This window comes from Manacus vitellinus, unplaced genomic scaffold (assembly GCF_001715985.3).
Source record: "Manacus vitellinus isolate BGI_N305 unplaced genomic scaffold, ASM171598v3 scaffold_5_pilon, whole genome shotgun sequence".
Taxonomy (NCBI): Eukaryota; Metazoa; Chordata; class Aves; order Passeriformes; family Pipridae; genus Manacus; species Manacus vitellinus.
In genome coordinates this window covers 27,276,938-27,293,704 of record NW_021940682.1, presented here as the reverse complement: position 1 = coordinate 27,293,704, position 16,767 = coordinate 27,276,938, and the positions used below count along the sequence as shown (strand labels likewise).

General features: G+C 35.8%; 1 protein-coding gene across 13 annotated transcripts in view; it reads right to left on the bottom strand.

Moving 5' to 3' along the window:
• The window catches only part of PPFIA2 (PTPRF interacting protein alpha 2), a 330,580-nt gene that overhangs the window by 37,580 nt on the left and 276,233 nt on the right, over positions 1 to 16,767 (bottom strand). For 8 of the 13 annotated variants that reach the window (XM_018080360.2, XM_018080364.2, XM_018080363.2 and 5 more), the window contains 9 exons: positions 16,388 to 16,519; positions 14,822 to 14,884; positions 12,580 to 12,671; positions 10,855 to 10,990; positions 10,268 to 10,488; positions 7,770 to 8,007; positions 5,152 to 5,181; positions 4,142 to 4,272; positions 3,457 to 3,638 (listed from right to left, as the gene is read on the bottom strand). In XM_018080360.2, the coding sequence (XP_017935849.1) occupies positions 3,457 to 3,638; positions 4,142 to 4,272; positions 5,152 to 5,181; positions 7,770 to 8,007; positions 10,268 to 10,488; positions 10,855 to 10,990; positions 12,580 to 12,671; positions 14,822 to 14,884; positions 16,388 to 16,519 (1,225 nt within the window). The remainder of the gene's footprint in view (positions 1 to 3,456; positions 3,639 to 4,141; positions 4,273 to 5,151; positions 5,182 to 7,769; positions 8,008 to 10,267; positions 10,489 to 10,854; positions 10,991 to 12,579; positions 12,672 to 14,821; positions 14,885 to 16,387; positions 16,520 to 16,767) is intronic. The other 5 variants (XM_018080361.2, XM_018080365.2, XM_018080368.2 and 2 more) reach the window with 1 other exon arrangement.

Genomic DNA, 16,767 nt, shown 5'->3' with positions numbered 1-16,767 from the left:
ACACATGGACCAAAATAAAATCGTATTATAAACTAAGGACATATGATCCCTGCTGGTCTTACAGTATGTCCACTAACATGACTTTCTTATACCAGAAGAGGAAAGTTGTTCTGACTTTTTTATCGCTGTCTGGATTCAAGGAATAATGAAGATATCTGCCAGTACAACCTCCTGGCTCTGGCTGCACACTGTCCTCTCATTCCCACATGCATATGTACAGATAGAAGTGCTGCAGCACTTCTTTAAAGGCTGCTTTCCTCCTGTGCTCCTGTTCACAAGGTGTATAACTAGCACAAGAAGGAAGACAACAGTGTGGTAAAATATGGGTGCTTGACTCCATTTGAAAATGGCAATTTCTTATTTCTCAGCTAATGGATAGTGAACAATTGTAGTGTGGACACTGGCATAATAAGAAAGCGCAAAATTCAAATATTCTATTCTGATTAGTTGATTTTAGCTATAAAATAATGCATAAATGTTAAGTAGTGAAATAGCATCACAGCCTATTACGAGTCAAACGTACATGCACCTCAATCAAGTGAGAACAAACCTCACTGCTTCCTCATGTTTATTTATGACATTAACTTGGAAAAGCTTGGTTTTAAGCTGCTTTTTTAAAGCAGGTGCTGTTTTAGCACTCCTGTTTGTCTGGACAGATTTTTTCTTTATTAAAAGGGGACACTACTTCTGCAAGTTTCATGATAAGAATGATGTAAATGCGTCTCACAAATAAAGAGAACATGAATGTATGCTTTTCTTTACTTCATCTGCCTTTCCAAGTTTTACAGAATCTTATTAAATGCTCCCTGCTGACTCTGGAGTAAGTTTTTGATTTAGCAAACTGCACTATCAATATATCACACCTTTCTTGAGAGACCAGCTCTCAATATATTGTAGAGAGGTGGTATGAGTGCAGTGCAGTGCTGACCTTTCATACACCATGCAGATCAGCTTACCTTGGCAGGTCTAAAAATGCCTGGAATATATTGTTTGGTTTAGGTCTAGAATATTTAAAGTGTTACGCGGGAAGAATATGTAAGCGTCTAGTGTGGTGTTTGCCAAGTGACAGAAGACTGGATAAGTTTAAAATCAAGTTAATCCAGGAAGAAAGAAACAAAATGCACTTATGTTCCCCATAGCATTCCTTTCCCCTTCTCCAATAATTTAAAGAATCTGCCTTTGAACAATAATTCTAATGGTCTAGCAGAGATGGTAACAGTAACAAACAATAAAACAAAATAAAACTCTAGCAAGGTTAGTAGTTGAAAACTAATAATTTCAGAGTTTTGCCAGGAATACAGAGTAAGGCAATATTATGGGAGACAGCCTGACTCCATTGAAGATAGTGATAAAACTTTGGAGGTTCAAGTATTGTTTCTTAAATAACAGTAAATAAACATAAATAATTGAAAATGAGGTATTTTCCATATTAAAAAATGTAAGAAGCATGTGTTTATATAAAGTTAGAGTGTTTCATTTTAAGCAAGGAAATAAATTACATTCTTTATGGATTTTGTATTATAAATTTAGGTTATGAAAACCATACAATAGTCTGCAGTGCAGTAGTGATAGGACTTGCTATATAAATTTCTGTGATATAGTATCTTACTATAAATAGAACTACTAATTATACAGTTGCACAGATAACATACCTGTCATACAATTGAGTCAAGTACTACCATGATTGCTGTTTTTTAAATTTCATTGTCCCTTTCCACTCACAATATTCTATGATTTTATGATACTGCCACTGAATGGAAGTGGTCACTGAATATATGCTTTTCTTTCGATATGTTAAAAATTAAGATGAGAAAAAACTACTTTGTAATTTAGCTGCTCAATGTCTTTTCAATTTCTAGAAATACTTCTCTCCTACTTTTTGGTTAGTTAACAGTTCTACTGTTCATTTCATACATGCTTGTAAGCCCAGTTCATTTATTTAAAATGTGAATTACACTGAAATCTTTGCTGTTGGGCTAAAGGATGGAAGCCACAAAAAATGTCATATAATTGCAAATCTCTAATATCTTTTAGTAATGTCATGATTTAATCTTGGGAATTACAAATAGGTTTTATCCAATTCTATGTATGTTTTATTAATCACGGTGAGTAGTAAGAAATTAATGTACTGCCAGATTGCATTGTTCCTGAGATAACCTTGAAAGTTGTTATTTCATTTTTGTTCCACAATGCAAGGAACTGCAGGAAACATGAACACATTTATTACATCTCTGTCCTCTGTGTTCCTGAGTTACTGTGAAATCATAGATTATTGCGCATGAATCATCAGTATCAATAAAAAGGGTTTTATGGAATGTAACTGTGAATTAATAAAGTCTAACTTCAGCTGCAATCTAAAGTTATAAAATTCTCCATCAATGCAAAACTGACATGCAGGTGTATTTGAAAGACTTATTTAATAAATTCTTATTTAAAAGAGTAAATAAATTAGTTTTACTCTTCCTATAGTGAGAAAAAAAAGTGAATTCAAATTACAATTAGAAATTAGGTTGGGTTTTTTTCAAGAACACAAGGCTCTTACAGGCAGAGAGGGGAAAGGTTGGAGTATAAATGAAGAATTCTCAGTTATTCGATTTTACTCTGACGATTTGACCTTCATATTACCTTTTCTATTCTATACTATTTTAGTGATGGGCTTGTTAGTTGTGATAAGGACATATTTTAATATGAATGTAGGTTTTTTATTTCAGGCTAATGTATTGTTTAAATGCTTACAATTACTGCAAAGCCTTAAAATTCTTTTACAAGTGTTATGTGGTCACCATGGCAGTAAAAATTTAGTGCCTCACGAATTCATATATTGTGTGACATCTTCAAGACTAGGATTTCAGTTTTGCTGACACATCTATTCCAATTTGTTACTTGTGTTGGCATGTGTACATATAGACATGTCCTATAGAAATAGGTAGAGGAAAATTTTTGCCATGAATGAAACAGACTAAGGTCTTGGCAAGGGAAAAGGGCAGAAATAGGAAGAAAACAAACAACTGCTGTGAGTACCATAACTAATTGAAAGAGTATGGTGAGGACATTCAGCAACAGGCAGCAGAGAGCATCTATTGGCACACTGAAATCCAAAAAGCAGCTACACTTGCAAGGTCCTTCCATATCACATAGGTACACCTGTTATAGTGGTTTATTACTTTCTACTTTCTCATCAACTCTTTATTTGATTATTCAAGAATACACTGTTAGCATTTTTACCCTAATTCAACAGACTATTGAAGCAGCAGGCTCAGTGAAGAGTATGACTAGCAATTTGTGCCAGAACTCTCCTTTCATTTGCATTACAGTCATAGCAAACTCTTATATAATTGCTGATAACAATGAATTTTAATGGAAAATTTGTGCCAGAAAAAACAGAAAAATGAGCAAATTGAAAACTGAAAAAGAAAAGTGAAATTAAAAATGGAAAAATGACTGTGAAATGATGACCTTGACTTGTTACCACTAATTCCTTACTGAGCTGTCCAAGTCGAGCCTTCTCTTTTTTACCAAACAAACGTCCGATTGAAGACTTGATTCCTTTCTTCTTGGGAGCTTTGTGCAGGGAGTCCTGACTGCTGTTGACACTGCCAAGACCAATGCTTTCTGGCTCCAATGAAGCAGGTAAACTACTACAAAATGGTGGTAAAGAAATGGAATAAATAACACGCCAAAATTTTCAGGTAATTTTTTACTTTCTTCTGAGCAGCTCTGCAAACAAATTAATTAGTTATAATTTACTAATGATCCCCCAACAGGAGAAACAATCATATTTTCCTTAAATTGTTTGGCAACACTGAGAGCAAAAAGATCACATCGTCTCCATCAGGCAAGACTGAAAATAAATATTTTTAATTTGCTAAGAACAGTTAATGAAAAATACAGTAGTCAGCCTGCTGTTTTTCTTTCTAAGATTTGCAGTATTACTACTTCTACTAGTCATCAAAACTGTACCTCAAAACAGAAATATCCAGGATGTACTTTAGCACTGACAAACATTTGCAAAGTCATACAAGAGACAACTGGTAAGGCTTTCTATCTCATGGCATGGGAAACAGGGTCATTTTGGAATGATTAGAAAATAATATTACATAGTAAAACTGTGAAGTGCCAATTCATTTTACAAACATCTTACCTTCTGGCATCATTGTGGTATGAAGAAGGAAGTGTATGAGTCATTCTGATAGCTCGGGGTGTTGGAGGAGGAGAAGTTTCACATTTGATTGTGGCTTTATCTTCACGGCCATCTTCTTCAACAACTGCAATCTGGGGGAGAGAGACTCCATTGAGAGCAGATTAGCTTTTCAGGAATGTTTCAAGATATGCTGCATGAGTTTGTCAAATGAACTGAAGCATGTATGGTTTCAAGTGCAATTTTTTGAGAAAATTGTAAGGATTCTTATTTTTGAAAGATGCTACTGGGTGAGAAAAAGTGCCTAAATATGGCAGCTTAAAGTATATATTTGAAAGAAATGAGAATATCCTTGTAGAAGTTCATTCCCTTAATGCCAAATAGGTTGATACAGTGAAAGTCTAAACATGAAGACAACCTTAGGTGTAAATGGGTCTCTTGGATTAATCAGGATTGTTCAAATCAACAAGGTTTCTCGGGTATGTAAGAATGTAAATACAGGCATAAACATGACCACTCTCTCCACAATGTGTTAACAGACTAGTCAGTATGCTTGAAAATAAGCATGGGCAGAAAGGAATTTTATCATAGCATATAATTATTTATCTTCTGTTACATGAAGATAGATCTCATAATCAGTGCCAGCTGTGTAAACAATTTTATACTGCTCCAGAAGATTTCAAGGAATCTGGCTTTGGTTCCTCCAGCAAGAAAAATGGTCAAAATACATTTGAAGGTAATTCTTTTGTGTCCATAATTTTTTAAAATAAGTATTCTTTCAAGTTAATACTGTAGAGGCTACTACTCCAATGTATCACTGGTGGGCCTTGATTCTGTGGCTTAGCTGTGATCCCTGCAAGCCTTTCCAGGTAGGGTTCGACTGATTATGTTCAGAAATTGAATGAAAAGGAGAGGAGGGGATGCAGTTGCTGGTAAGAGACCCAGTTTTCTAAATAGAAGAGGAATATGATAAATGTGCTTTCCCAAACTTAAAAAGAACCCCACTATCATACCTTTCTCCGATGCTTCCTTAGGTCGCTTGGCTTAGGTTGGTAACAAAAGCAGCAACAACAAAAAAAGAATGATTAATAAATCTTATGAAGCATAACAAAATATCACACTTTCGTTGTTCTCACATTCAGAAGTGAGAAGTAGAGATTTCTTTAATGTAATACTATCCATAATACATACTAATTATACCATATACTTGAAGTAATAACATAAGATAATGGTAATAACATAAGATAATGCCTAAAATATATACCATTCTAGAAAAGTAGTAATTTTTTTCCCTATAGTTACACTCTCTTTCAATTTTATAAACTCACCAAAGAGTTGGACATTGCAAGCTCATAGTAGCACTTTCTATTTTTTGAGTTTTCATATAAATATTTGGCTATACCCCGCAGAGATTTTTATTTAAGTTTTATCTAATTTTACAAATATATTGGTGTCACACCAAGTAAAAGCACAAAATATCATCACCAAATACTGTGCCTGAAAAAGTGACTGGCATTTTCAGAAGATTAATACAGGTTCACCTATCTTCTGTACTGCCAAGTATTACTTGGCAATAGAAGGCTGCTAGAATGTGTCTTGTTCAATCCCCTTTGCATTTTTATTTTTGGTGGATGTCTCATTCATTTAAGGAAAGCTGAAGATACAGAATTTATTTACTGTGAGGACTGTGGAAACTCAATACTGCTTCTCCAGACAACCAGTATAGGGTCATCTGGCAATTTGGGTTCTAGAGACCAGGACTCTACAGAGCTCTTCTCAACTCAGAGTTTCCACTTTGAGGATGTCTGACAAGCTTGTGTCTGTCCCCAGCCAGTAACAAGGATCTATTCAACACTGAACTCCTGCTGAAACAATGCAGGGCAGAAATGTCTTGAAACGGTTGATGAAGGTGAGAAAAACTGCAGGCTGTGCTGCTGAGCACGCCATGGGTTTCTGCTTCTGCTGCTTGTGGTATGTCAAGAGTTCAACTGCAACTCATACAGACATATCCATCTGAGTTTTAGCATGGTTAGAGCTGGATGCCAGTGAGACCATGGCAACCTGAAGTACAGAGGCTATGCTGTCATTTTATGTTTGAATCTGATGAACCTACTGACCCAATGCTACATTGTCCTAATCATGGCAACCAGGCAACACAGGTATCTGCTGGAGACCAGTTTAACCATTGCCATTTTTCTGTAGCCAGATTATTTAGTTTAAATGGCTGAGGAAATGGAGCCAAACTGTGTATTTGTGAAGGTGCTGCTTTGGTGAAGTGGCAGCACAGCAGTCTCCACACTCACCTCCTCCACAACGATCTGTGCAATCAATATTTTCCTTTCTGCTATTCAGAAGTGAGAACTGGGGGCAGAAAAGAATCAGTCACAACCGCCTGCCCCAACCTCCTCTCTGCTGTCCTGAGTTCCCAAGAAGGCAGCAAACACCATACTAAACTGGGAGGGAGTTAAACTGGATATGAGTAGTTGTAATTTCTGAGGAAAAGGTAATACTTGGCTAGATGATCACTGGCAAAAGTCCCTACTCCCATCTGAGAAGAATGAACAGGTAGGCTCTATTCCCAGCTGCTCTTAGCAACCTTCTCTGCTAGGATAGTTAATTTCTGCATTCTGATTGAGATCAAAGTTCATTTTCCCTCTGATGAGAGGCTCTACCTTCTTCTTCCAAGGAACGGACCCCAAGGGGACACTGGGAACATTATGATTATCTGAGAAAAATCAAATAAAAAATGGGCTTACACATACCCTGTTCTACTCCCTGTATGCGGAGATCAGCAGAGTGGGCTGCTTTGATTCTCTCCTAGTGTTTAAAGGGATTAATTCACCCAGGCTCCAAACTGGTTTGTAGCTCACACTGAACACTGTGGCTGTACTCTGATCAGTAGCAGAGCTTTACATCTCGAATATATTGACACATATTACCTTCACAGACTTGCATTGCTTCTTTTTGTCTAGGATCAAAATTAATTTTTTGCAAATCCGTTTTCAAATCAAATCAAGCATTTTTGAATGCGTCCTCAAAGATAATGTTAGAAATGCTTTGCATGGTAATTTCATGGTTTGATATCTATGTGTGTACTGCTTATAATGTTGAAATATATCTGTTAAATGAATTATTAGTGCTTATAAAGTATTTATTTCAAGTGCATTATATACTGTCATAAAAATGCTGCAAGTATAAAATAGTACACAGAACAAAATGTATATCCAAATGATCATATATAGGAAGCAGTGGAAGCTCTTAAGGTCTTCTAGGTATTTCCTGAAAGTTTAATCTCAACAATAGTCCTAGAGACTACTGTGTAATAACTGTATCACTTCAGAGCTTTCCATTAGTAAACATTTTTTACATATAAATTGATTACAGTAATTGCAGTGATCAGTAGCCCTTGATCCCCACATCATTATGTCCCTGGTGAATTATGCAATGCTCAAAACCACTATAACAAAGACCCAAACCACCCAAATGTCCATATGCTAGGGAATTTGCTATCTGTGTATGTATGATGAAGAAGTGAATAAAGAATTAGAGAGATGAACCACTCATACAGTGAAAAGATTAAGTACTTAAGATGAGAAATATCCCACCTAAAATTGCTGTCACAGTTTCTTACCAGTGTCATAACCCCCATTCTGTCCATCTCCCTGGCTGGACTGCGAGGGGTGAGTTTAGGAGTTGAGTGTCCGCTGGGAGGAGATGAGCTTGCAAGTGATGATGCTGTCACTGAGCCAGTAATGGAGGTACCTTGGTGGACTCTGGCTAGATTTAAGCCTTCCAGACTCACGCTGGCCACTCGGTTCTCTATCTCTTCAGCACGCAGTTCTGTTGACTCTTTCTCTTCTTGGATTAACCTTATTAAGTAAAAGAAGAGTGTGGTTGCATTTCCCTCTTCATAACCCCAAAGCAAAACTAAAAACTATTTCCTTTCAAATGAGATTTGAAAGTAGAGAAACAAAGATGAATACTGGAGGTCAACTAAAAAATAATATTAGAAAGGATATTTTATAATCATCAGAGTTATAAAATTATTTTTCTTAACTTCTCCATTCTCAAAACCTGTTTGAAGAATGTTCCTAACAGCAAGATTTGACATTTCAGTAAGCTTGTTTCTTTTGCAAAGGAGACAGTAAGGGTAGGGAGGTTAACAATCTCTTTTACCATAGATAACTAATTCCAATATTATGTTACCTTCATCTGATTTTCTTTTGCTAAAGCTCAAACACAAACTTAAAGTCAAATGAAATTGGGCCTTTAAGAAGGGAATTGCTAAAATAATCCTTATTAATGAAAAAAGAGAACCAGTAAAACAAATTGTATAAAATGTCTACAGTTCTTTTTGAAATAAGGCATGGCAGAAACTTAAAGGCCAATAATATTTTGAAAGGGAATTATAACAATCTTTTTTTCATTTTAGTAATCTAAATTCTGAATCATCTTGTATAATAAAAAATAAGGCAAAATACATTTTTAATCTCTTTTGATAACTCAAATCATTTTATATCATGTTTGTCAAGAAAAAAAACACCCACAAACCAAGAAAATATAAAATGCAGTACAGTTTATATGACTATCCTTGTAGAATGATTTTTCCTGAACCATATATAAAAAAAAGAATACAAAATTACTTACCTGGTCCTTTAATAATTATAGTGGTGATAATAAAAGCCTATACTTCAGTATAAGATTAGGAGTAGGGGAAATAAACTACTCTCAGCAGACTTCCAGTAAAAATGGCTATATACAAAGGGCGCTGTTGCTTCCTTTTTGAGATAAAACTGTACCTAACATCTGAGTCAAGATGCTGAGTTAAGTAAAACAATGATCTGATTCAGGGTGGCACAAATAGTATCCCACTATGTCACCCACACGTACAATTCCTCATGAGAATCCTTTACTATATTACTTCTTAAACTGACAAAAGTGTTTTTTAAAAACAAATATAGTTGTTACATCTACAGCTTCCTAAATTGGTCACAGCGCTGACTTCTTTGTAACAACAGAAAATATGGTTAAGGTTCTCTCTTTTATACACACTGTTTTGAGGAATTTACCTTCCCAACACCAATATCAAAACCATATCTCTTTGACTCTTTATCTTGACAGGTGTAATAAGAGGTTTGAGAAAACAGCAGTGTAATTCTATCTGAATGAAGACATTCTGGGGTAAGTAAATATGTAGATTTGCAACAAAAATCTTCCCCCAGAACAGAAAAGTTATTAAAATTCAATATATTCCGATAGAGTTCTCCCCTGATTAACCTTGATCAGAGAAAGACAGATTTGGCAAAAGATAATCAATCCAGTTTTGATTATATTTTTAACCACAGTATTTATGTTTATAGTGTTACCAGAAAGTGCCTAATAAATTTAGTAACCTTTCCTTCATCTCTTTCTAGAAAAACAGTCACTAATCAGAGGACGTTTTTCATACACCAAGCTTTTCAAAGTTGCCCTTCCTGAAAAACATGTAGGAATGCTTTAAACCTAAAATATTATTTCATTTATTAAAAATCACTTAATTAAAATATGTAATTTGATTCTTTATCACTTCATTAAATTTGCACAGAAATTAAGATATATTTTATTCACTACCCATTTCCAAGCACTATGATCCAACTTGGAGTATGAAAAATCATATTCTGTGTCTACAGAGAAAATCAAAACCATATGTTAGAAAACATGGCTTATATTGGACGTCACATAGGGATAATCACCAGAAGAAAGCATGAAGAGCACTGAAATCAAATATTTCTGATAGGAGGTTGTTACTGAGTAAGTGGCGTCATGCATAACAAAGACCTTGAAAAGAGGACTGTGAACAACAATCTATCAAATCTGCGATGTGCTAGCCTTCTCTAACTTATTTCTCTTCAATTAGCCATCAGTTCTCTGCTTGGAACATTTTTTGAAAGAAATTTCTATGGTTAGGAAAGAAAGAGGCCATTGTTATCTTCGCACAATCAATACTCTCCTCTTGAAAGTGGATGCATTATCAATCCTTTAAATGTACAGGTGGTTTCCTAACTATTATGAATGGCACCTGAACTCAAGCACTAGAGGAAGCTTGAAGCTGAAATCATAAATACATCCCAGCTGGTTCAGACTGCATACCTGATTTCTTTATTGATTGCATCTAGTTGCTCCTGAAGCATCATGGCAAGAGTCTGGGCATCGGAATGGCCACTTGGTGACAGCAGGTCCATGGAGCTGAAAAGCGTTTCTCTATCATCATCATCGATGTCAGACATCTCAGTGTCACTTTCAAATGGATGACTGCTCAAAACACCGATCTGCTGACTCCTATTCCACTCGTGATCTCCAAGTGATTTTACCTAAGAAGGAATTAGGATGTATACAGTTTACATCAGGAAAAACAACTGCAAAGTCAAACTTCTAAAAAATGGGAAAGGAAAGCAACTAGCATTTAAAAATATTTATTCAATTATTAACTCTCCATTAATGCTTGCAATTTTACTGCAAATGATGTATTTTCACATAACTGCAAATCGTGTGTACAATTACTATCAGGAAAATTTACACAAAAAGACACCAAGAAAAGACAGATAGTCAAGTATGGTGGGTTGTTTTTTCTGCTGTGTTTTTTTTCTGGAAAAAAAAAACAACAACAAACTGTAAGCTTAACAGCCTAAAATACATTCTCCTATCAGGGAATATATGAGAAGAAATTGGGGATTAACCTTTGGTTCATCTCTTCGTACTCCCATCCGGCCTCTTCTAGGTCGCCTTATCACTTTAGCTGACCGATAGTCAGACTGGCTATCAACCAGTGAGCCCACCGAGTACCTCAGCTCTGCTGATGTGTCAAGGTGAGGCCTATAAACAAAATCACATAAGTGGACTGAGAGAGTAATAGGAATAACAACAACAATCTAATGACCTTCAGTCGAGAAACACAGATTTCTTTGTTTAAACGAAAAAATTATGTGTACAGAAAAACTTACCGTCCAAAATTTTGACAAGAAAAAAGCAGATTTCTGGGTAATTAGAACTGGCAGTTGAATGTACTATTCTGTATATTTTCCTTCTATTATTCTCCTGAATAAATATACCTGAGGTTACTGTAAGCATGTTACATGTACATGAGTGAGCATAACGATAAAGCTTTCCTGCTGTAAGTCTGTGCTCTACATTATGAAAATATTAGTGAACTGCCCTGCAATATTTAACATCGATTAGGAATTATTCATCTTTATTTGATGGCACTTTTCAGAGTTTTAACCCTCAATTTTTCCTATAGTCCTGGTAGATCTTGGGATATTTTGGTGAGGCATATATGGGGTGACTTCAGCGTATCTTTTCTTGACTGCAAATAATGCTCCCTGGCCTTTCTGTCCTAGGTCAAACAGCAGCAGCAAAAGTCCCCTGCATGATGCAATAGAAGCATCCTAACCATGGGCCACATAGCCAAGTCAGAAGAGCAAAAGCTCTATGCACCATTTAAGTATTCAACCTCAGAAGTAGAGACCTAAACAATTTTCTTAATACATCAGCAATCTCCACATAAAAGTATATGAATAGCATGATCACAGTAAAAGAATGAAATTTAACCAAAAAACCCCATAGGTACTGAGCAAGATGCCTGAGGACAACAATCAGTAGGCAATAGCTGAGGGAAGAAAAAAAATATGGAATAAGAATAACTTCAGATGATTAGAGAGCTCCCAATTTAGCCTTGGTCCATGAGCTTTGGCTGGCAGGTTTGCTGGCAGGTTTTAAAAGTTCACACATTGCTTGTTGTGAAAACAGCATAAGGCATCCAATTATCAATAAAATAACAATTTTATCTCAAGGGTTACTTTTAAGCAAGAAGGATTTTCTAGTGTGATAAATTCATTCCAGCTGTTAGAGGTTATTTTTATGGCATTTGCCTTACTCTTGTTTTCATTTGATTTTACACCAAAAAAATCAGAATGTTTAATGTCCTGTTAGGGTATTTTCAGATGTCTCTGAATACCGCCTTCATCTTTAGCTGAAGTTCTGTGGCCTTTTGCTACACACTAAGCACAGTTGAGTTATGTCTTGCTAATAAAAAAATTAGATGTAATTGATAGAATAAATATGATCATAAATAGCTGATCAATTACAGCATTAAAAATGATAGTTTCAAATTTATTTTTAAGGTCTGGGAAAAAAGTAGGGTATTTGGATATACCTTTCAAAATATTTCATAATTTAAAAGTCGTTCTTTAATCTCAGTAATATTTCACTGATATTATGCCTCGTTTACCTATCAAAAAAGTGAAAAGCAACAGCAATAATAATTCAAAAATTTTTACATTTTTAAAGAAATACATAACTATATTTATGTGTGGTTTGAACAAATCCCTGCTGCAAAGGCTTGACACTTATATTTATGTTCAATTTCAACTCAAAGTGAGGAAACTTTGGTCTTTAAATATTACCTTGACAAGGTGGGTTCGATTAAAGAACCAGCCCTCAATTTCATTTGATCCAGTTCAGATCTCAGTTTCTCAATTTCTTCGGCAAGTCTTTCCTGGAAATAAGAATAGTAAAAATACATTTACTTTAGGAGATATTATTCTCATAAAGTTAAACAAGTAAGAAAAGATACACTGCACATAACACTGACTATAATAAGGGAGCTCAATTGAGTCTTGTTACTGCTAACAAGATGCATGCATCAAGAGGAGATTGCAGGTGCGATTGTGCAAGATTTTGCAGTGGAAAGCTAGAACTTGAGTTCACTTAGGAAGACTGTAAAGTGCCTTCTCAAACCAGTTAGATGGGTTTTTTTCTTCTGCATTTCAGAGAAAGGTGCAGGGAGAGACTGTAAGCAAGCTATCTCTGGTATGCAGAGAGAAATAACATGTTTGCAGAAGTGTACAAGGCCTCCTTGGGCTGGAGAGGGTGGGGGAGGAGAGAGAGAAGATACAAAGAGCCTTGGAGAAGGCGTGTGTGTGCAGCATCCTTAAGAAGTGGTCCTTGCATCTGAAATAAACCTTTTTTAATCCTTCCACTGCCTTGGCATTCTTGGGAAGAATACCTGGGTATGTCTTACCTTACAAGGTGGTATAGCACTCTACTACTTTACCACTAGCTGGAAGCGTTGGCAGGACAAGTTTGTCCTTGAAACTTCTTTTTTCCCTCTTATGAAGCCAGGGTGAGGAAAAGAACCAGCACTGATTTGTGCACTGTGCCAGGCATAGTTCAGCACGTGACACACCATTTGCCATTTGCAAGATTAATGGTTGGACTTGGTGATCTTCAACCTTTTCCAACTTAAATGATTCTATGAGAGTATGAGATTGCATACTGGCCTTGTTATTTACTGATAGAGACACAGAGAGAACTGCATTTTAGGTGATTTGTTGAACTACAGTTATACTTCTTGCTGTTGTTGAGTTGATGAAATTCAAATTGTACAAATAATTATCATCTACTAATAAAGTGAAATCAAAGAATATTAAAAGAAACTAAGAAAGAATGTGGTATAAAGATATAACACTGCTGTTCCTACAGTTCAAAATGTTTAGTATTACAAAGTCCTAGCAAGGATAAGGATCTGCACCTAAGTAATATCAGATTCAGTAATTATTACTACCTAATTATTATTATTAATGAAACATTACTATAGTGTTATTACAGTATTTCTTGATTGAATAGAATTACTGAGATGACTGATACTCTACTTGTAACATTTGCCAATTATTTAGAGATTATTAGTATCTGATTATTATATCCATTTGAAATTGCTTCATCAGTTTCTTCATCAAAATGGAACACCTAAACCCTTCAAAGTGGGAAACAGAAGCTCTGGGTCAGAATATGTAGTGATGGACAAAGGATAATGGCTTTAAACTGAAGGAGGGTAGGTTTCAGATATTAGGAAGAAATTCTTTACTGTGAGGGTGGTGAGGCAGTGGAGCAGGTTGTTTAATCTTGCTGCCTTTCTACAGATTATCCGAATGTAGATGAAAATAACTTTTTGAATGCCTTGAAGGCCTTGATTTTGGATGCTATATGATATATTTATATTACTATCAAATGGAGCTATATTTTTATAATTCTATACACTTGCTTTTAAATGGATTTGATACATTGCAAAAACACTTCTGTGAATCTTAATACAGACATATTTCAGTATTCTACTGTGCTCAAGGAAAGAATAACTTCAAAATAAAGTCCTAGTATTTGAGATTGGGACAAATATTTATAATCTATTTGACTGATTCACTATATAGTGTTAGAGGTTAATTTGCAATGAATGAAGAAAGGCCACTTCCATCTATATTTAGCATAATACCACTGCATCTGTTAAGAAGGATTTTATCAAGAAATTACATTCTTCACTATGAAAGTGCAACCAATTATGCATACATTTCTGTTAAACAAGACTTTTTCAGAATTAAAACTCATAGAACCAAAACTCCAGAGTCAATGAAATTAATATGAATTTTGGTATTGAATTCCTGAGGCTAGGATATCAACCATGAAGTTAGCTCAGAACAATCACTAGAGACCTTCTAAGGCTACTTACAGCATTTGGGTAATTAAAGGAATTATCATTGATGTCAGGAAGATTTTACATGATATTTAGATAATTAATATACCATATACATATCTCCAAATAATAAATATACATCTTTCGATAAATACAGATAATACCACAATATTCTATAGTACCTTGTCATGTAAGGACTCTTCCAGATTTTTCCTGAAACTTTCAGATTCTTGAATCAAAACATTCTAGAATGAAATGAAGAAAAAAACAAACAAGAAAGAAATTAGAGACATGCTAATATGTCAGATATCACTATATACACGTAGTCTCTGTGTACAAGTTTGCAAAGTTCATATACACTCGACTTTAAAATTCTTTAATGCTTCAGTTACATATTAAATTTTAAATGCTGGAGAGAATTCAAATGTGTAGGACCATGTGTTTTCTAGAACAGCAAAAACTGCATCTTCATTCAATTGAGCAACTGTCTTATTCTTACACAGCTATTTCTCTCAGCTTCTTATTTTGACAAGCCTATTTCTTGCTCTGTACAACATTTTGTTTCAGTTATATAAACCAATAAAACATCATCTGAGAGGTTCTGAAATATCCTTCTGAAAAAATACTGAAACATTCCCCTCAGATCAGACTGAAGGTGAATAAGAAGAGGGAGGGATTAAGGAGGGCAAATATAAATTTGGTTAGGGGCTTTGAATTTTGCAGGGCCACTTTGTCTCCTGTATTGGGTCTGGCTGAGCTGGAATTCATTTCCCCATAGCAGCCCTCACAGTGCTGTGCTTTGCATTGGCAGCTAGAAGGGTGTTGATAACACACCGGTGTTTTGGCTACTGCTGAGCACAGCACCAGCACTGTAACATTCCTTCCTTGGTTGAGGGCAAGATCCTGGGAGGGAACCCAAGTAGGCCAGCTGACCCAAACTGACCAAAGGGATATTCCAGACCACCTGACGTTAACTCGGATATAAAAGCTGAGGCTCAGAGCAGGAGGAGGGGCATTCACTGTCCGATGGCTGCCTGCTGAGAAACCACCACATGTACCGAAGCCCTGCTTCTCGGGAGTGGCCAACCATCACTGCTCATGGGAAGTAGAGAATAAACCCTGCTATCTCTTGCTTCTGCATGTGCAAGCTTCGCTTTGCTTTTTGCTTTAAGTAACCTGCCTTATCTCAACCCACGAGTTGTTTACTTTTTTCCACCTTACTCTTTCCCCTGTCCCTCTGGGAAGGGGAGTGATAGAGTAGCTGGCAGGACACCTGGCATCCAGCCAAGGTCAACCAACCACATCACCCCTCATGGAAAACTTGTAAACAATATTCCCTCTCCGAGGGTGGATGCTCTTTCTTCTGTGGTGACAGCATTTTACACTTCCCAGAGGAAGTGAGGTAAAATCAGCAGGTTAAATAAGGATTGATAGCACATCTGAAATGTGGTCATTCCTCAGTTCTTGTCTACTTCCTCTCATTGCCTCATACCCTGTCATGCATTGGTCCTTTACAAGCTCTTCATCAGATTCTTGGCTGATAAAATGGGAACCCAAAATGTTCAGCATATTTGCAGTACTTCTGGAAAGACACTTGAGCGCACTCTTGAATTAAGAGTTGAATGTGTAAGTTAGACCATATTTGTGGTAGTATTTGGTAATACAAAATCAGCCTCCATCCTCATAAAAGTAGAACATACAGCAAAATGCTTATTAAGATAAACCTTATACTGCTCTTTGCACCGTACCTTTTCTTCAAGTGCTGCCATTCTCTCTTTTAAGTGTAGTTGCAGACGCTCATTGGATTCTGTCAAAAGTCTGTCTACAGTATCCGATAATCTTTTGTTGTGCTCCTCATTCATTTTTTCTCTTTGCCTTGCCTTTAATGTAGAAGAGACAGATTGGTAGGGTCCAAAATTAACCACTACAGACTCGCATCATTAAAAAATAATAAAAAAACATGGTAACTATAACCTTCTAAAAAAAAATCCACTGGAAATGTAATTACAGTTACTGATTAATGCACATTCATTTCTGTAACAGTAGTATACTTTCAACTCTGAAACTAGGTGTTAAGTAGTATATTAAGATGGGTAAGTAAAGTGGGAAGATGCTGCCATTATTGTTA